The following is a 19,799-nucleotide window of genomic DNA, read 5'->3' as shown; positions in this document are numbered from 1 at the left end:
ACCTGCACACACACACACACACACACACACACAAAGCCTCTGCTCAGAACCCCTCTCCAGCCCCTCCCCCATTGCCTCCTGCTCGAATTCCAGGAGCCAGGGCATCAGGCAAGACAGAGAGGTGCAACCAGGGCCCCTTTCAAAGGGAAGTTCCCTAGATGAGCGCAGGAGATCGGGCAGCCATGGAACGGAAAGGGGCGATTGAGCAAGAGACAAGGCTGTTACCAGTTGCAGAGTGCCAGGCCTCTGTGGGCAGCAGACAGTAACCCCTACTCACAGCGTCCTGGAGCACCAGACTGCACACAGCAGCAGCTGTTGAGAGGTGGGAGCCGCCCCTGCAGGCAATGCTGCTGCTTGGAGGGGCTGGGGGGGAGGATGGTAGTATGGGTCCCGTGAAGTATCCTTCCTTCCTTCCTTCCTTCCTTCCTTCCTTCCTTCCTTCCTTCCTTCTTTGAGATAGAACCTCTCTATGTAGCCCTGGCTGGCCTTGAACTCACTACCTAGCCAAGGGTGACCTTGAACTCTCGCTCTTCCTGCCTCTACCTCTGGAGTACGAGGACTGTACCACACATCTAACTTCTGTGCGCAGGGCTCATCGCCGAGCTTTGCTCCTTCCGTACTGTCTGCCAGAGAGGCCCAGGCTCTGTGTGTGTGTGTGTGTGTGTGTGATCTCCTGTGAGTGAGAAGTCGATTGCGGATTTGTGACACCGGTGGGTCTTCTGGCTTCTTAGACCCTCAGGTCCTTTCCTAAGGCAAGTTTCACGCTGGGCGGACCCGGCTTCTCACGCCTCTGTGACAAGATGGTAGGGAAAGGAGGCCCTACGGCTCTGGTGGATGTCAGGTTACGGCTCTGGTGGATGTCAGGTTGCGGTCCTACCACGTCCCCCCCATCCCCCACCTCCGCCACAGGGCCCTGCTCTACTAGCTTAAATCCATGGCTGACCCATCAAAGGGAGCCGCCGCTCCTGAGGGTGGCTAGCAGCCGGCCCCACTGGCTCATTGGGTGGTTTCTTAGGTGAGGAATGTGGGAGACACCTGGCTGCTGAGGGCGTCTCCTTGTGCAGGGTGTATAGGAGGCTACGGCAGAAGCAGGGGCATGGGGAGGGAGGGTACCTGAGGGCTCTGGTTTGGGCTCTGGGTGACTACAGAAGGGTCCTTCGCAGCCACCAAGTGGAGGGTAAAGGGTGTTGTCTCAGAGCTGAATATGACAACAGATGGATGATAACTGAGGAAGGAGGGAGGGAGAGAGAGAGAGAGAGAGAGGGAGAGAGAGAGAGAGAGAGAGAGAGGTCCCCAATGTCTTTCAGTGGCCATTCCTAGCCATAAAGGGGGCACAGACTGATTTAGGGTATGCTGTTAGGGGAAGGGGTCAGTGACTGACTGACATCCTGACCTATGGTGACCAGTTGTGTCAGAAGTGGAGCCCTCACTGGCTTCAGGACAAAGTGTGGTTCCCTTCCCTGGGTCTCCTCATGGTCTAGACAAAGAGGTCCCTGCCTGGTGGAGCTGAGTGATATGAGCCCAGGTGGCACTTCCCTATGAAATGCCAGGGCGTTGCTGGGAACACACTGCAGAGGGGAGCACCCCGCATTCCAACAGCTGATTTTGGGATTCGAACTCCCTTGACTGTGTGAGAGCCCGGCTGGCAAGGCTTGTGGTTCTCATAAGGGCTCTGCACAGCATGGCTCTGGGGGTTTGTACTGTGAGGAGGGAGCCTTATCTAGCATTAATCGGCTCGCAGGAAGTACTGTGAAACTGTTCTGCCTTTCTGAGCTCAGGCCCAACCATTGCTGCCCAGGAAGCACAGCTGGCCCTCATCTGGACAGCTGGCTAAGAAGTCTTTGTCCCTCTCAGGGCTGTTTCTCTGGTGTGCCCTCTCCCCAACACTGTAGAGTCATGGCTCCAGGACCTGCCTTGGGGAGGTCGGTCCTGGATGAGGCGGGCAGCCAGTTCCAAGGAGACTCTTTCAGTTTCTGGTTGGCTCTGTATGGAACCCAGCTGTTCCTTGGACTACTTTAAACCTCACCCTCATCGATGACCTCACCACGGTTGTCACTGCTGCTTTCACCCAGCAGTCCCCGAGGGCCAGACACAGTGCTTGATCAGAGTCAACAAATATTTGCTAAGCGCCAGCTGTATGCCAAGTCCAGTAAAAGGAGATTCTAATTCACAGGATAAACGAGTAAAAGACACTTCTGAGAATGAAAATTGAGATAAAGTGGAACCGGAAAGGGGTCCGACTTGCTGGGGGGCGAGGGGGTGGGATGGTTTCAACTTTAGTTATCTTGCTTAAACCTCAGATGGTCCTGGTGGCAGATACTAGTGTGGTTTATTTCTTTTGTTATCTTGTGTGTGGGAGTGTGGGAGTGTGTGTGTGTGTGTGTGTGTGTGTGTGTGTGTCTGTGTGTGTGTGTGTGTGTCTGTAGACTAGTCTTGAATGCCCAGTGATCCTTCTGTCTCAGCCTCCCCAGGGATTTTTGTCAGGCATCACTGCACCCAGAAGAAACTTCTCTGCTTGTAGTGAGGAAATTGAGGCTGCCTAGCCAGAGAGCAGCAAAGCCAGGAGAAAAAGGGCCCCTCCTCCCCTGACTTCAGAGCTCCCTGCCCCCCATCCCCACTTTAGAGTGTTCTCCTCACGGAGCCTCCTTCCCCTCATCTCCAGGTCAGTGGACGGCCTGACTCTGCTGGTACCCGCCCTCAGTGGGTCTTTTCTTGACTGCATGTGACCTTGAGGGTGGAGCTGTCCCCTAAGGGCCACGGAGGGCCATGGGGTCATGGAGGGAGGGGCTTTCCTCCTAAGGGGATGTGGCGTGGAGGTGGACAGTGGCTTTCTGGGTGTGGACGGATGTGGCCCAAGGAGGGGCACATACCCAGTCGCTGGTTGAAGTATCAAAGGGGGTAGGTGACACATGTGGCAAATAGTGATGACATTCAGGCAGCTGAGTGCAAGGACAGCCCTCTGAACCATTCTTGCCTCTTTTTTATTTTTTTCCAAGCCTTTTCCTAAGATTTTGAAATCACAGTGCTGTGACCAACACACTGTGAGATGGAGACACCGCTCTGTATTTACTCGTCACCCATGTGCCCCAGTGCACCCCCACTTTCAGTTGTCTGTGTAGTTATTGTAACCATTAGAAGGCAGATGGCAGAGCTGGGCAGTGGTGGTGCATGCCTTTAATCCCAGCACTCGGGAGGCAGAGGCAGGTGGATCTCTGTGAGTTCAAGGCCAGCCTGGTCTACAGAGAGAGAGAGAGTTCCAGGACAGCTATGACTATTACACAGAGACCCTGCCTCGGAAAAACAAACTAACAAACAAACAAGAAACAAACCAAAAAAAGAAAGAAAAGAAAGAAAAAGAAAAGGAATCTGTCCCGAACTAGAAGCTCGTAGTTTTGGGCACGGGGTCCAGCCAGCAGGCGCCCAGTGTCCACCTGTTTCCTCCCCAACCCTTGGGGTACAGGCTCAGAGTCCTTTCTGACTTTTTACGTGGTGCCAGGTATTTGAACTCAGGTCCTCACACTTACATAGTAAGTGCTCTGGTGCTCTGGGCCCCGCCCTCCTCAGCTCCGGCCTCCTGAGTGATGAGATTACAGGTGTATGCCTTTGTACCTGCCTACAAATCCTATTTCTCCCTCTCTGGTTGCCTAGGGAACCCAGCTGAGAATGGTACATTATCTTTAAGTTAACTTCTCTTTAGTCTCTCTCTCTCTCTCTCTCTCTCTCTCTCTCTCTCTCTCTCTCTCTCTCTTTTGTTTTACAAGACAGGGTCTCTCTGTGTTAGCCTTGGCTGTCCTGGACTCACTCTGTAGACCAGGCTGGCCTCAAACTCACAGTGATCCACCTGCCTCTGCCTCCCAAGTGCTGGGATTACAGGTCTTGCTTCTCTTTGGTCTCTTAAATGGATCCTTGCTTAGTTTGTTTTGCTTTGTTTTGTTCTTTTATCAGTATTCGTGTGTGCTGTGACTGTCCATTGGCTAGGAGAGGCCCAGTGGTACAGGATCTGTTGCTGCTGCAGTGTAAGCTTAAGAGAGACAGAGAGAGAGGGAGAGACAGAGAGAGGGAGAGACAGAGAGCACTTTTGTTAAAGTTCAGGCCTAGATAGGCGAGGGCTGGCTTTCTCTGAGCCCTGTGCTGCTGTGTAGGGTGCTGGCCTCAGAGGATCTGCCACCATCTCCTGTCCCCTGGATTGGCCACCATCCTGAAGCAGGACCTCTGGCCTCCTCTTAGCTTGCCTGTGACTTCTGACTGAGGCGTCCCTCAGTCTGCTTCCCCCCCCTCATTCTCCTGCAGATGCTGTCCTCTTCCTCAAATACCCACAGCCTCCGCTAGAGTCAGCTCATGTCCTGACACCCTGGAGAACACTAGTTCTGCACTAGTGCAGGGGCCCAGCCTTTGTCCGCAGCAGGCGGTGCCTACAGAGGGCTAGGAGGAGGCCTGTGAGGTGGCCATGGAAGGCGTTAGTCAGCGAGATGGGGGTGGGCCTTTGGGATGGGAGGGCATTTGGTGTTCAGGGAACCTTCAGTGGGTCCCATGAATTATGAGGACATGAGGAAGGGCTGAGCCATGTAGGCCCTAAGAAGGGCGCAGGCAGGGGCACGAGAGATGAGAGCCAGGGATCAGTGGGTAAGAGCGCCTGGGCACAGCACAAGGAGCGGAGTTCAGTCCCCAGCACTCATGTAAAAGCCAGGCGTGGCCACAGGGGCCTGTGACTCTGACGCTGTAAGAGTACACTGTGCAGTGCCCAGCAAGAAGATCCCCGGGGCTGGCTTGCTGGCCAGTGCAGCTGAAAACAGCAAGTTCTAGGCTCAGGGAGAAATCCTGTCTCTGTGGAGTAAAGCAGTGTGGGAGGGCATCTTGTGCCTTCCTTTGATCGCTAAAAATACAACTGCACATGCACACACATGCACATATGCATACATACACACATAGACATACACACATACATTTACACAAACAAATACACAAATACACACACATACACATATACACACATGCACACATACCTACATGAACATATATGCACATACACATATACGCATACAGACGTACACATACACTTACACAAATATGTAGATACATGCACACATACACATAGACACACATATGCACACGTGCACACATGCATACACATATATGCACACACAGCCATACACACATACACTTACATGAACATATACACATTCACACATATACATAGACAAACATGGATATACAGTGCATATGTATACACATACATGCACACAAATACATATACACACATACACACATAAATACACTTACACAAACATATATATGTACAGACACACATACACATACATATGTATATACATACAATATATTGTGAAGAGGGAAAGGGAGGAATGAGGCTGGTGACAGTGGAGGTCAAGATGAGTGACTCTCATGCTGCTGCTGGAGGGAGGACAGCGAGCGACGTCCAGAGAGCTTCCTGCCTCTGACTGCGAAGTCCCGGAGGCCCCAGCCTCCCTGTCAGGCGTTCCTTCATGCAGTGGTAGTCGACGCTTTGAGACCAGCACAGAGACCAGCAGGAGGCCAAGCGAAGAGCTCAGAGGAGGCTGTGGAGGTCCAGGCTGAGGGGACCTTCCATGGGCAGGGCCATGAGCATATGGATCAGGGTGGTGGTGGTGGGGGAACCCCCGCCACGCAGGGGAAGCCATGAAGGATGTGGGGCACAGGGACAGGGCTCTCCACTCAGTGGCCCGCAGCCCCCTTACTTCTCCTCTGTCCCCAGGTCTAAGGCGCCATGGAGAGAGGAAAGGGAGTGTCCAGAAAAGGTCGGAAGCTGGCGTCCAGCCGCTGGAGGCAGACACGAGAGCCAGCTGATGGTCAGGATGCGCCCATGGCCCCAGAGCCCGAGTCCTGGCCCTCAGACGCGGATGCGGAGCTGCAGGCCTTTTTCCAGGACTGTGGTGCCAAGGAGAGGGGTTTCGTCACCCGAGAGGATCTGGCGGTGAGCGTCGCGCCTGGAATCCCTTTTGCGCAGATTCTTGAATTTTCCTATTTTAACCAAAGCTCAGCTTGCCTGTTCATGGCCTTCTGCATACAAACTCACTCTCAGGAAACATTAAGCATTTGTTCATAGCACCTATAGGTGGCTGATGAGGTTTAATACATTACCGTTTCCCAGAAACATTTCCATTTTAGCAAAGGAGAGAACTTTATGTCACGAAGTCACTTACAAATGGAGCTGGGTGAGTATTCTTTGTTTGTTTGTTTTTCGAGATGGGGTTTCACTGTGTAGCCTTGGCTGTCTTGGACTCGCTTTGTAGACCAGGCTGGCCTTGAACTCACAGTGATCCTCCTGCTTCTGCCTCCTGAATGTTGGGATTAAAGGCGTGTGCCACCACACCCGGTTTTGTGTGAGTTCTCTTGATGATGATGATGATGATGATGATGATGATGATGATGATGATGGTTGAGACAGGGTCTCTTTATGCAGCCTTGAATGTCTTAGAATTCACTATATAAGCCACTATATAGGCTGGCCTTGAACGCAAAGGTCTGCCAGTCTCTGCCTCCAGGCACTGGGATTGAAGACGTGTACTATACTACTATGCTTAGATAGTTCTATTGTTTTTAATAATGTGACAGGGGACAGTGGTAGCACACGCTTTTAACCCCAATACTCAGGAGGCAGACGCAAGTGGATCTCTGTGAATTGGAGGCCAGCCTGGGCTACACAGTAAAATTCGATCTCAAACCCCCTGCCCCCCCCAAAACACCACCCAATTATGTGTGTGTGTGTGTGTATATATGTTTATGGTGATGTGCAGGCACCCTCAGAGTCCAAAAAAGGGTCCTGGAGTCACAAGCAGTTGTCAGTCACCTGACATGGGCTCTGGGAACCAAAAATGAATCCTCTGCAAGAACAGAATGCGCTAGTAACAGTCGGACCATCTCTCCAGCCCTGGTGAGAGAGATTCTTGAGAAAGGTCTGTCTATGTAGCTCAGGCTGACCCCTAACTCTCAGTCTTCCCAGTCGTGGGATGACAGGCAGGCTCCAGCATACCTGATTTGAGGTGTTTGGAACTGGGACATTCGTCCTGGAGAGGAGTCAGAGCACTAGGAACCAAAGCATGTTGATGAGTGTACACTTCCAAGTGGCCATAGGTGTGGGCTCCAGTGAAAGGCTTTTAACCTGTGGTCCAGACCAAGATGGATGATGATTTCTTCTCATTCACTGCAAAAGGCCTTGTGTGGGTTTTTTTTTTCCTCTCGATGGATCTCTGCCCCACATTTTGTCCTTTCCCTATCAAGACTCTTGCCATAGGGACTGGCAGTGTGGCTCAGTTGGCAGAGGCCTTACCTAGCATGCACAAGGCCCCAGGTTCAGTTTTTAGCACCGGATAAACGGGATGTGGAAGGCACACACCTGTGATCCCGGCACTCAGGAGGTGGAGGCAAGAGGATCAGAAGTTTGAAGTCATCCTTGGCTACCTATTAAGCACACTTATTTATCTATCTTGGGCCCATGAGCAAGTGGGAGGGCGCATGCAAGCACGCCACAGTGCATGTGTAGAGGTCAGAGGGCAGCGCGTTTGACTTGGTTCTCTCCTTTCCACCAGGGTTAAACTCAGGCTAAGGCTTGGAGGCGAGCACCTTTACCTGGTGAGCCAGCTCACCAGCCAAAAAAAGATTTTATCTAATTTATTATTAATTAACCAGGGATTACAGTAAAATGTCAGGACCAGAGCACGGAGCCCTTGAGCTTGGGTGCTCATAGGCAGTTAGGTAAGATTGCTGAGTTCAGTCTGAAAAGATGGCTAATGTCCAACAGCCCATGGGTCCTAGCCAGACACTGACTTCATCTTTCCTAGGTGAAACTCCCAAGTTAATGAGTGACTGAAGTCTGGGACTTTTAAAAATAAGATGTGTGTGTATTCATGCATGGGTGGGTGAGTGTGTGTGTGTGTTTCTTTTGTTTCCGGCTCTGTGCTGTTCAAGCGTCTAACCATGTCTCCTGTCTCTCTCCAATCTTAGAGTAGAAGTGTTGGGGTTACAGACAAGCCACCCAAAACTAGCTCTGAGTTCCAGAGATCAAAAAAACTCAGGCTTGTTTGGTAGTATGTGAGAGACTTTCTGGGGAGATGCAACACACATGTGCACACACACACACACACACACACACACACACACACACACACACACAGAGCTACTAGTTCCATCCGTACAGGGAATTCCCCATAGACTAAAGTCCAACTTGGATGAACTAATGGATTTTTATTGGGGTTCCTAACAGGAACAGGGGTGAGGAGTTATAGGAGCAAGGATGCCCCGGTACCAGCTGTATCATCAAAGGACTCACCCTGACAGGGGTGACCACTTACAAAAGCAGCAATGCTGGAGCTCTCTGCACAGTTTACGGGCAGCCTAGTCCAGGAATCTGTCAGCCACAGGCTGGTCAGCGGCTCCTCCCACAGAGGTTGTTTTCCTCTCCTATAAAGCTGGGGAGTGACCCTCCAGAGTGGCGCTTTTAGCTCAGCCAGTTTTAGCTTTCCTGGACATGTGACTCAAGTCAGGAGGTCTCATGACTCCCTCTGTCTACCGGAAGGGATGTTTAGATTCTGAGGGGACTGTCTCATGGCACAGGAAAGGAGCTTTTACCCCCTAAGCCATCTCCTGGCCTGAATCTAGACGTTTTCATCAAGGAAGCCATGCTGGTCTACACATTGAGTTCCAGGCTAGCCGGGGGCGTGGTGGCGCATGCCTTTAATCCCAGTACTCGGGAAGCAGAGGCAGGTGAATCGTTGTGAGTTTAAGGCCAACCTGGTCTACAAAGTGAGTCCAGGATAGCAAGGGCTACAGAGAGAAACCCTGTCTCAAAAAAACCAAAAACAAACAAAAAACCATTGTCCTCTGGTCCAAAGGGTGTGTGGCCAGTCCCGCCTTTGTATGATCTTAGACTGTGATCTTACCTTTTTGTCTTAGTCTCAAGTTTCAGATACTTTTTCTTGTGATTATAATTTCCTTGTGTTTCTCCATGTTTCTGGACATGTTTCTCAACTCAAGGGATGGTTGGGTTGACCTTGGCTATTACTGTAGGTGAAGCCAGGGCGTAAATTAACCACAAGAACCTCCTTAGATTTAACATGCAAAATCAACACTTAGGACAAAATTAGTTCATGTCTAGACATTTCCATATGGAATCATAGGTTGAACTTTATTTTTCCAGACAGGGTCTCTCTGTGGTAGCCCTGGCTGCCCTGGATTCGGTTTGTAGAGCAGGCTGGCCTCGAACTGACGTCGGATCCTCCTGCCTCTGCCTCCTGTGTGCTGGGATTAAAGGCGTGCGCCACCATCTCTGTTGGTAAAGAACAGTCCCTCGCCTTTCGAGGACTGAAGGGTCACGGGGAGTGCGGGACCTTGAATGCTGATTCTGGGGCAGCTCGCCAACCTTCATCCAACTTCAGGCTACAAACTGAGCTCTCGAAGCTGGATGCTCTTTGACATGTGACTCTCGTAGATCTGGCTGGTTTTTCTGCCTAGAAATGGCTTTCCTTATTCCCCCGCCCCAGATCTCCTGAGAGGGTATCGCAGGAGGAGGAAACGTCTCTCAGCACTTTTGGTAGAGCGAAGAACTGCCAGGCTCAGTGGCACACTCCAGTATCCTAGGCAGCTGGGCGAGTCTGGGTGAGGCAGGGGCATCTCAAGTTCAAAACCAACATGCTCTACAAAGCCAGCCTGGGCAATAGTGAAATCTTGTCTCCAAAAATCGGGGAGGGTCTGGGGACCTTGGTTAGATGACTGTTCGCTTATTACCCAGAGAGTTCAAGATTGGCCTAGGCTAAATGAGACCTTGTCTCAAAAACAAAAAACGAACAAAACAAAACAAAACAAGAAAACCAACCCCCAACCCCCGTAGATCAGTGATCTCCCCAGTGTATACTGTGTTCCACACCATGCAGTTTTCCTACTGTTTTTTGCTCTACCCACTGTCCAAAAGCAACCTGGGGAAGAATGGGTTAATTTGCTTACACTTCTATATAGTTGTGCACGGTTGAAGGAAGTCAGGGCAGGAACACAGACTGGGCTGGAGGCAGGAGCTGATGCAGAGGCCGTGGAGGGTGCTGCTTACTGGCTTGCTCAGCCTGCTATAAAGCTCAGGGATGGCCCCAGTTTTCCCATCAGTCACTAATTTTTAAAAATTTATTTTATGTGTATGAGTGTTCTGTCTTCATGGACACTAGAAGAGGGGCATCAGATTCTATTACAGATGGCTGTGAGCCACCATGTGGTTGCTGGGAACTGAACTCAGGACCTCTGGAAGAGCAGCCAGTGTTCTTAACCACTGAGCCGTCTCTCTGCCCAGCCCCAGCAATCACTAATTTAAAAAAAATGCCTGCAGCCCGAGTTTATGGAGGCATTTTCTCAAGTGAGGTTTGTGTCTAGTTGACATAAAGCTGGCCGGCACAGCTGTAGTCTCAGCACTTGCAAGATGGAGCCAGGGAGGTTCAGAAGTTCAAGGTCATCCTTGGCTACATAGTGAGTTTGAGACCAGCCTCAGCAGGAGATTCTACCTCGGAAAAACCAACAACCACAAACTCTGTCATGGCTTAGGATCTCTTCTAAGGAGTCCTGGGGCTCAGAAGCTGGAGGGAGACGCAGTTGTCTAGCAGCTGGCTTCCCACTTCACTGTGAGGGAGTGTGGAGCACTTTCTCAGGATAATGGGGATAATTGCTCAAAAAGGCAACATCATGACCTATAGGCAAACACAAAACAAGCTTGTGTCAAAGCGGGTGCTTTTCTTTTTTTTCCATGCTAGTTGAGTGCTCTGTCCTCAAGCCGCATCCCAAGCCCTCAGAGGTTTTATTTAATGCGTTAATTAGCGTTGTGAATGGTTCAAAGAGGGCTTTAAAAAGTTGGGCAACTTAACAAAGACAGATTAGTACCAGATTCCTGAGTTAGATTTTTTTTTTCCTTTCTTTTTTACAACTAGTGAAAGTCCAACAGGCCATAAATTTTGGAGCTATCTGTCTCATCAGACAGAAATTATCCCCGCAGGTCCTGAATGGAATCTGCAAGTTCACACGTGACTGTTTTAATCAGTTCTCTGAGGTGACTGACTTAGCTGCACTCCGTGGTCGAGCACACACCTCTTAAGCTTTCTCCTCTTGGCTCCTTTCACCAGAGACATATTTTACAGTATCTGGGAATATAGGCCTATAAAATAGGTGCACACATCAAACATTTACAGAGACACTGTACTCCCAGCCGTAAGGAGGCCTGGTTATGCAGGTCCCCAGGGCTTAGCCTACTTGGAGAGCCCCAGAACAGTCTAAGACTCTAAAAAAGCCTGGGGACCTAAGGCTAAGGCTGTCCTCTGGCCTCCACAAATACGTGCACAGCTGTGCCCGTGAGGGCTGCTGCCCACAGACTCCACAAGACAGAATTGGATCTCCCGGAGCTAGAGGAATTCCAGGCAGGCAAGCTTCAGGCTGCACGGAACCAAGCTCAAATTCTCTAAAAGAGCAATTCAGGCTCTTAGGCGCTGAGCCAGCTCTGCTGCCCACAGCAGCAATTTTGTTATTATTTTGTGTTTTTCGAGACAGTGTTTCTTTAGGTAGCCATGGCTGTCCTGGAACTAACTCCCTCTGTAGCCCAGGCTGGCCTTGAACGCAGAGAATCCACAGCAGCTTCACAACAGCATTTCTTTTGTTTGGTTTTTGTTTTTGTTTTTTTTTGATATAGGGTTTCTCTGTGTAACAGCTCTGGCTGTTCTGGAACTCACTCTGTAGTCCAGGCTGGCCTTGAACTCATGGAGATCCACCTGCCTCTGCCTCCCAAGTACAGGGATTAAAGGTGTAGGCCAGCCACCACTGCCAGGATCACAACAGCATTTCTTTCTTTCTTTCTTTCTTTCTTTCTTTCTTTCTTTCTTTCTTTCTTTCTTTCTTTCTTTCATTTTTTGAGACAGGGTTTCTCTGTGTAGCCTTGACTGTCCTGGACTCACTTTGTAGACCAGACTGGCCTCAAACTCACAGCGATCTGCCTGCCTCTGCCTCCTGAGTGTTGGGATTAAAGGCGTGGGCCACCACGCCCCGCACCACAACAGCATTTCTTAAAAGGAAACATTCTAACAGAATACAATCCAAACATACTGATTTGATACTTACACCATAGAGAATGTTGCTAGGAAAATGCTAAGTGTCTTTTTCTTCCATAGTTACAACACTTTTATGGCTTTCCCCCCTTTCTTTCTGTTTTGTTGGGGCTGCTGATGGTGTTGAGACACTGTCTCTCCGTGTAGCACAAGCTGGTCTGGAACTCATTATGTAGATCAGACTGGCCATGCACAGAGATCCACCAGCCTTTGCCTCCAGAGTGCTGGGATCAAATGGTTTTTCTGATGGCAGAAAACTTTGTATAAGAAGTAAAACTTTGTATAAGCAGTTCAAGACACCTTGAGCCTCAACTCCGAGGCATGATGTTTCAGGAAGTGTTCACTGCTGCCATGTGACACAAGGCACGTCGTGTGTTCAGAACTATGGCTGCAGTGACATCACATAATGCATCGAGCGTGGCAAGCTCTGCCAGAAACATCTCAGCTTCTGAATGTGTGATTTCAAGTGAGCACAGTTTTGGTGACACCTCCTCATTCGCTTACACATTCCAAGAGCCACAGCTGCAAAAGCTTGCCTGGTCCTTGTCCCCGGATCACACTGGAAGGACATCCTGTCCACTGGAGGTGTAGTCAGATGACTAGCTGGCATGCTGCTGCAGGTCTCTGATGCCAGCACTCTGGAAGCAGAGGCAGGTGGATCTCTGCAAGTTCGAGGCCAGCCCAGTTGTACTTAGTGAGTTCTAGCACAGCCAAGGCTATGTAATAGAGAGACCTCATTTCAACCTGCCTCCTCCCCAACACGAGTATCAGGTGACATTTAAAGCCATTCCACTAAAGGCTGGGGGAACATGGAAATGTACATTTTGGATGGCAACAGGGAGGTGACTTGGAGCCTGCTCAGGGCTCGCCTGAAGGATGTCTAACGTACTGTGGGGGACTGCCGGTCAGGCCCTGAGTGACCCTGACCCTGGGAAAAAGAAAAGCTGGGTGCCTGAAGATGGACACCTCCTCTCCTGTTCAGAGCCCAGTTTCTCTCCTGTAGGAACAGTGGCCCAGCTGACTCACGCTTTCCTTTCAGGAGGCCAAGTTCAGCTTCCTGGGCAGCCAGGAGCCGCAGATGATATTTGACTGGGTGGATATCGGGAGTACGGGCCGCCTTTCCCTGGAAGAATTCAGCTCCGGACTCAGTACGTCTGTCCCCGGGAGGGTCCTGGGGACTTCTAGCACACTAAAGCTGGGTCACAGGCCAGCATCTCCCCCCCCCCCACTCCACTACACCCGAAAGCTATCAACTGCTCCCCTAGAACCCTCCCTTGTAGTTTCATGTAGGTGTGGGATGATAAAAGCTTGCTGGCTTTGATGTGAGATCACGGGCTGCAAACCGCACCCCGGGAGGGGTTACTTTCCAGCCTCAGTTAAGGCAATACCAGGCCCCAGGCCCCAGAGGGTGGCATCTGAGAGCTAGAGAGGAGGCAAAGGAGCAGAAAGTTGGGGTGGTAGCTAGGGGACAGACCTCCCATGGCAACAGGGCAACTCTCCCTAAAGAGCCTTTCAGTGGGACAGGTGTTTCTGGCCTAGATCAGGGGAGTTGCCTTCTCTCAGGGCCTCAGCAAGACAGCTCAGCCTTGAGCATGAGCAATCACGTGGTCACCTTGGGTTCTCAAAGCCACAGGGCTCGAAAGTTTAGTGTGTGTAGGGGAGAGCAGAGGTGGCCAGCATCAGTAGTCATAGGCTGGGGTCACCCACATTTTGGTGACAGACAGAGAAGCTGAGGTTGGAGTGGAGAGGCCAGCCTGGAATTGGAGGTGGTGGGGTGGTGCATTTTTGTTTGTTTGTTTTAATTTATTTACCTTTATTATATGGGCACTGGTGTTGCCTGCATGTATGTTTGTGTGAGGGTGTCAGAGCTTGGACTTATAGATAGTTGAGAGCTGTCATGTGGGAGCTGGGATTTGAACCCAGGTCCTCAGGAAGAGCAGTCAGTGCCCTTAACCACTCAGCTATCTCTCCAGCGCCGCATTTTTCTTTTGTAATTAGGACCTCATTGTGCAGCTTTGGCTGGCCTGGAACTCTCCATGTAGACTAGGGTAGCCTTGAACTCACAGAAATTCTCCTACCTCTGCTTCCTGGGTTCCGGTTTTTTTCCTTGAGGTCACTCAACACAATTGTTTTATATGCCAGGCAGTGGTGGCACACACCTGTAATCCCAGCACTCGGGAGGCAGAGGCCAGGTGGATTGTTGTGAGTTCGAGGCCAGCCTGGTCTATTAAGCAAGTCCAGGACAGGCAAGGCTACACAGAGAAACCTTGTCTTGAACCCCCGCCCCCAAAAACCCAAAACCCAAAACAAACAAACAACCTCCCCCCAAACAGAACCCAATAAATTTGCTTTATGAAAAAGAAGGAAAGGGGACCTGTAAGATGGCTTTGTGGGTAAGGGTGATTGCCACCAAGCCTGATGGCCTGAGTTTGATTCCCAGAACCCACTTGGTGGAATGAGAGAACTGACTTCTACATGCATACTGTGGTGCACATACATGCTTGCATACACACTCCCTCCCTCCCTCCCGCCCTCCCTCCCTCCTTCCCCCTCTCCCTCTCAATGGGAGAGACATATTCTTATCAACACTTGAGCTAGAATGTCCAGCCTGGGACTTGTGTGACCTGTATCATCAGCCCACAGTGAATGCTCAGTGAGTAAATCCCGAGTGGGTAAAGCCTGCTAGCCACCATGGAGCTGCTATGTGACTTCCGGGGCGTCTCTAAGCAGCTCTAGGCCTCAGGTGATGTGTGAAATGAGACTCCTGCAGCCTTGATCTGAGGCCTCGAATGCATGAATGTGCCCCTGCTTAAATGTGGGTGGGGAGAGGGGGGACGAGGCTCAAGGGAAGCCGCAGACTCGTCTTTCCTTTGTTCCCCTCTGTCCCCTAGAAAATGTCTTCAGCTCCAGCCCCGGTACCCGCAGGTTCCGCACAAAGCGGCCACTGCCCTCCCAACAGCAATCTGTGACCTTCAGCTTCCCCGCCCTCGAGGAGGCCAATTCCGAGGAGAAGGAGGCCTTCCTCGCCCTTGTAGGGCAGATGGGGACCAGCCACTCCCTTTCTGAGTAAGGCCCTGCCAGTTAGTGGGGGGTGGGGGGTTGGGCCGAGGGCTCAGGGTAGGGCTGAGTGCAGACCCCAGCTTGGACACTTGATAGTGTGTGAGCCCTGACCTTTAAAGCTGCAGAGAGATTAAAGCCTGGTGGGTGCTGGGAGGGTCCCCTCAATCCACACTGCATAGAAAGATCAACCAGTTGGGGCATCACCACTGAGGGCGGCAGAGGGGGGCTGTTCTCTTATGTGCTGAGAAGAGAGGGCTGCTAGAGCCAGCCAGGGACTCTGCCCTCCCCCACTCTCTCCCACTTGCCCCTCCACCCACAGGCCTCTGAAGGATGAGATTGCTCCCATCTGGTGCAGAGGGTGGGGCTGCCGCTGCGGGCCAGGCTGGGTGCGACCTGGGGCGTAGGCTGGCAGAGCAGGTGGAGCAGGGAGCCATTTACCCACTTGGCAGCATGGCCCTTCTCCCTTGCCCTCTGGGCCTCTGTCTTCATGACTTAATTAAGTCCATGTGAAAGTAGTATGTGCCAAGTGCCAACCGTGGGCAGGGCCCCGGGCTGGCACTCACGCTCAGCGTGTCTCTCACTCCCTAACCAATCTTGCTTGGCAAGTCTTGGCCTTCGTATTTTCCTAGTGAGCACAGGGAAGATAAGGGCTTTGCTAGAAACCATGCAACTCCAGAACACGGGAGAAGAGAGGAAGTAATGGAAGCCTTGAGCTGTCAGGCTCTCAAGGTTCCCCCTACCCCTACAGCCCCATTAGCCATTGAATCACAATGGGGGTTCAAGAAGGGCCAGCTCACATATACAAATGTCCCAGGAAGAGATGACACTTGAGGCAAAGCTTGTATTAATAGAATTTAGTGTTTCAGGTCCCCATGTCTCTAAGAGAGTTGCCATTAAATTTGAGAACTAGGGGTGGGAATGTGGCTCAGTCAGCAGAGAGCTTGCCTAGGACACACACACACACACACACACACACACACCTATATGTGGGTTTCAGCCGCAGTACCACATAAAACAGAACGTAGTAATCCTGGCCATTGGGAGGTGGAGGCCAGAGAATCAGGAGCTCATGGTTATCCTCTGCTACGTATCAAGTTTGAAGCTAGCCTGGGCTACTGGAGCCCTCCCACTTCCTGGCCCTCCTGTATCTCATCTCTGGAGGTTTCCGTTCCTCCAGGCAGACTGAGATCTGGAAGCTGTGGCAGGAGTTGAGGCAGGAGGAGCCTCAGCTGGCAGGCAACTTGGAAGGCTTCCTGGGCAAGATGAGCAGCCGTCTGCAGGAGGCTCAGGCCGAGCGGGAGGCGCTGGAGCGGGCACTGAGGAAGTGAGTGGGGACATAGCAGGTGTTCCTTGTACACTGTGGAATCCTAGGTGAGGGGTTCTGTTCCCATCTGGAGTAGCTGGGGGCTGGGTAAGCAGAGCCAAGTTTGAGGAGGAAGAAGCCCAAGGGGCCTGTTTCCTGTGGCCTTAAAACTGTCAGGGTCACAGCCCTCTTCATGGGGGCCTGAGTCATGGTGACTGAGGCTTGGGACAATGGGGACAATAGACAGGGCCAGGGTTGGGGCAGCAATAGAGGTACCATAGACCTGGGGTGACTTGATTGCTGAGGGCAAGAGAGGCAGGAAGACACCAGGCCTAGAGTTCTGGAGCTCCTGAGGGGCTTCCTGCCCCTCCTGCCCATGCAGGCGACACTCTGACCACCTCCACGAGGTGAGACAGCTCTATGAGGAGACAGAGGAGCAGATCCGCAGGGAGAAGCAGCAGCTGCAGGCCCAGGTGAGTGCCTTCCACTAGCTAAGTAGAAGCAGGGCAGCAGAGGATGATGGGAACCTCCTGCCTTGCCAGCTGATGCTCCCCAGGGAGATGGGCCAGGCCTGCATGCCAGGTGGCCCATCTCTGTAGGGTATCAGTGTTCCCCAGGACTGACTTCAGTGTCCTGGTGAGAGTCTAGGCCCAAATGGGGAATCCCAAAAGTCCTCTTTGTGGGTACCTTCTGGCTCTCGAATCCCAGGCCAGGGTGGAGGTACGGTGTGTAGGACCAGCCCAGCCAAGTTGGCTCTGGAATCTTCAGGGCAAGGCTGACCTGTTTTCTCTGCAGAGCGACTCCCGGGGCATGGCCCTCAGTGCCCACATGCAGGAGGCTCTGGAGGCCAAGGAGCAAGAGGTGCAACGACTGGCAGAGGACCAGAGAGAGGTGAGCACAGGCCTTCTGGGGAGCCCAGACCCCAGGCAACCTTTTCACAGTTCCCAGCTGGACAGGTCCCTTGAGGCCACAGGCAGCCAAGAACTCCCTGAGCTCCTGGCTGCCAGAGCAGGGCTCCCTTGCCAGGGCCCAGGGAACACTGCCATAGGTCAGATCAGGTCCCTTAAGGAAGCCAAGCCGACTTGGGGAAGTGAGCCTGGAGCTTACCCTAGCCTCAGGTTTTCAGTGTCCTCCGGCCTCACGTGTCAAATAAGGTTGTGCAAATGGAAAAGGAAAAGCTTTGGACAGGTGGCATATGGTGGCATGCACCTGTAACCCCAGCTCTAGGAGGTAGGAGAAGCAGAAGTTCAAGGCTAGCCTGGGCCATGTGAGACCCAGAAGTGGGCAGGGATGGAGGAAAGAAAGGAAAGTTCTGGACCACGGGCACTCACAGGCTCCATTGTCATCTGATCTACTTTGGGCAGGTTCTTAACATGTCATGGGGAGGCTGAGGACCGTAGGGCCACCGTAGAAGAGGTGGTCCTCTGTGCTTCCTGAGGTCTAGCTGTCTGACCCCTGCAGTCCAGATGGAACTAGGAACAGCTGCTGCTGCTTGTAGGGCTTGGCCCCAGTGGGTGTTTCTGAGGAGGTTTTGTCCTCTGGTATGACTTCCTCCCCACTGCTCACGTGTCACAGGTCTCCCTGTGTGGGGGTAGAAGGCAGCTAATTAGATGCTTGAAGGGCGACCTCCCCTCCAATTGTATAATTTAAGCTGGGTCTCCGAGAGGTGGGCAGTGGGGGCAGGGGGCAGGGGACAGAGTGACCTTGTCTCACCAAGGTCTTGGAGGGTTTTTGTCACCCTGGAGGACAATTCCAACCCTCTCCTCATCTCTTCCGCCCTCCACAGCTGGAGGCGCAGCTCCTGCACCTCAGCAGCACCCAGCAGGAGGCCAGCTGGGAGACAGTACAGCTGCGGGAGGCTGAGCGTGAGCTGGTTGGGCAGCTAGAGGAGGTGCGGGGGCAGCTGGAGGTGACAAAGGGACATCTGGATTCTGCCAGGGGCCGAGTGTCCTGGCAGATAGAGGAAGAACCAAGGCAAGTAGCCACCCTTGGGTAGAGAGCAGTGGCTTCTGGGAGCCAGGAAAGGGGGTACTCCATGGAGCTTGTTAGATCTCCAATCACTTGCAATCACACAGACACACACACAGTCACACACAGACACACGCAGACACCCACACACATATATAATCACACACAACCACACAGACACACCACATACAGACACAGACACCCACACAATCATACATATACATAATTTACACACACTCACACACACACACACACTCATACACAGAATCACACATAATTGCACATACATATGCATATACACATAGAACCATGCACACCACACAATACAATGACACACAGACACACACAGTCATACATATGCACATAATCACACACATAATCACTCACATACATATAATCACACACAGCCACACAGACACACCACATACAGACACAGACACCCACACAATCATACATGTACATACAATCATAACACAATCTCTCACACACACACACACACACACACACACACACACACACACACACACACGCACACACACACAGCTCCAGATCAGGTACTTGCTCTGTTTCTAACAGCTCAGAGGCACGTAGGCTTGCCTAGTCAGGGCAGGCTTCCTGGAGGAGGCGAGGCTTCATGTGGGTTTTTGAGGTACCGAGTGGGATTTGGAGCTGCTTTCAGCCAGCCCGAGAGGAGAGTTAGCCACAGGAAGAGCTGTGCTATCAGGATTTGGGGGACATCACTAACTGCTACTCCCCTGACCTTCACTCCACCCCTCTTCCTTTCCAGTGTCCCTAGGGAAAATAAGACAGTCCCAGACCCTCAGGCTGTCCCTGCTGAGGAGGCCCCACTGCCTGAGCTGTTTGGGGATGAGGATGACTGGGACCAGCTCCTGAACAGCTTCGGAGAGTGTTCCCACAGAACCCCACAGCTCTGCTGGAGCCCACCCCCAACCCCAAGCAGCACCTCCACCCCCCAGACTCCCCGCATTGTTAGACAGATCTCCATTTCCGAGGTGCCTGCTCTACAGTTTGCCCAGGAACCAGCCTCAGATCCAGACCCGGGGGCAAGAGGCTCCCCTGGAGTGCCTCCCCGTGCCAGAGATAGGAGAGGGGTGGAGGACTCAGAGGGGCAGGATGGGCAGGATGGAGATTCTAAGCAGCCTGTGGAGCCCCCTGACCTGGAAGCCATACCCAAGGCCCCCATCCTCTGGAGTCTGCCAGAAGCCCTGGCCGGGGAATCTGGGAGTGTGGGGGTCGCGGCTTTCAGCATCATGCCACTTGCTTCTGAGGCTGAGCCTCCTGCTCAGGGCCTCTCTCCTCCTCAGTCTCCAGCTGGGTCCAGAAAGCAG

At 52.1% G+C, this 19,799-nt stretch overlaps 1 protein-coding gene across 6 annotated transcripts in view; it reads left to right on the top strand.

Moving 5' to 3' along the window:
• The first annotated feature begins 241 nt into the window (after positions 1 to 241).
• The window catches only part of RAB44 (RAB44, member RAS oncogene family), a 31,361-nt gene continuing 11,803 nt past the window's right edge, over positions 242 to 19,799 (top strand). The window contains exons 1-9 of one of the 6 annotated variants that reach the window (XM_084754031.1): positions 242 to 322; positions 5,750 to 5,968; positions 13,159 to 13,267; positions 15,011 to 15,185; positions 16,357 to 16,503; positions 16,865 to 16,955; positions 17,278 to 17,373; positions 18,269 to 18,456; positions 19,238 to 19,799. The exon at positions 19,238 to 19,799 is cut by the window's right edge and continues 874 nt beyond it. In XM_084754031.1, the coding sequence (XP_084610157.1) occupies positions 5,762 to 5,968; positions 13,159 to 13,267; positions 15,011 to 15,185; positions 16,357 to 16,503; positions 16,865 to 16,955; positions 17,278 to 17,373; positions 18,269 to 18,456; positions 19,238 to 19,799 (1,575 nt within the window). In that variant the 5' untranslated portion in view covers positions 242 to 322; positions 5,750 to 5,761. Of the gene's footprint in view, positions 323 to 5,696; positions 5,969 to 13,158; positions 13,268 to 15,010; positions 15,186 to 15,844; positions 15,909 to 16,356; positions 16,504 to 16,864; positions 16,956 to 17,277; positions 17,374 to 18,268; positions 18,457 to 19,237 lie in introns of those variants that run through there. The other 5 variants (XM_084754035.1, XM_084754032.1, XM_084754036.1 and 2 more) reach the window with 5 other exon arrangements.

This window comes from Acomys minous, assembly GCF_964271855.1.
Source record: "Acomys minous genome assembly, chromosome: 13".
In the NCBI taxonomy this organism is placed as follows: Eukaryota; Metazoa; Chordata; class Mammalia; order Rodentia; family Muridae; genus Acomys; species Acomys minous.
The sequence above is the reverse complement of the archived record's forward strand: the minus strand, read 5'-3'. Positions and strand labels throughout refer to the sequence as shown.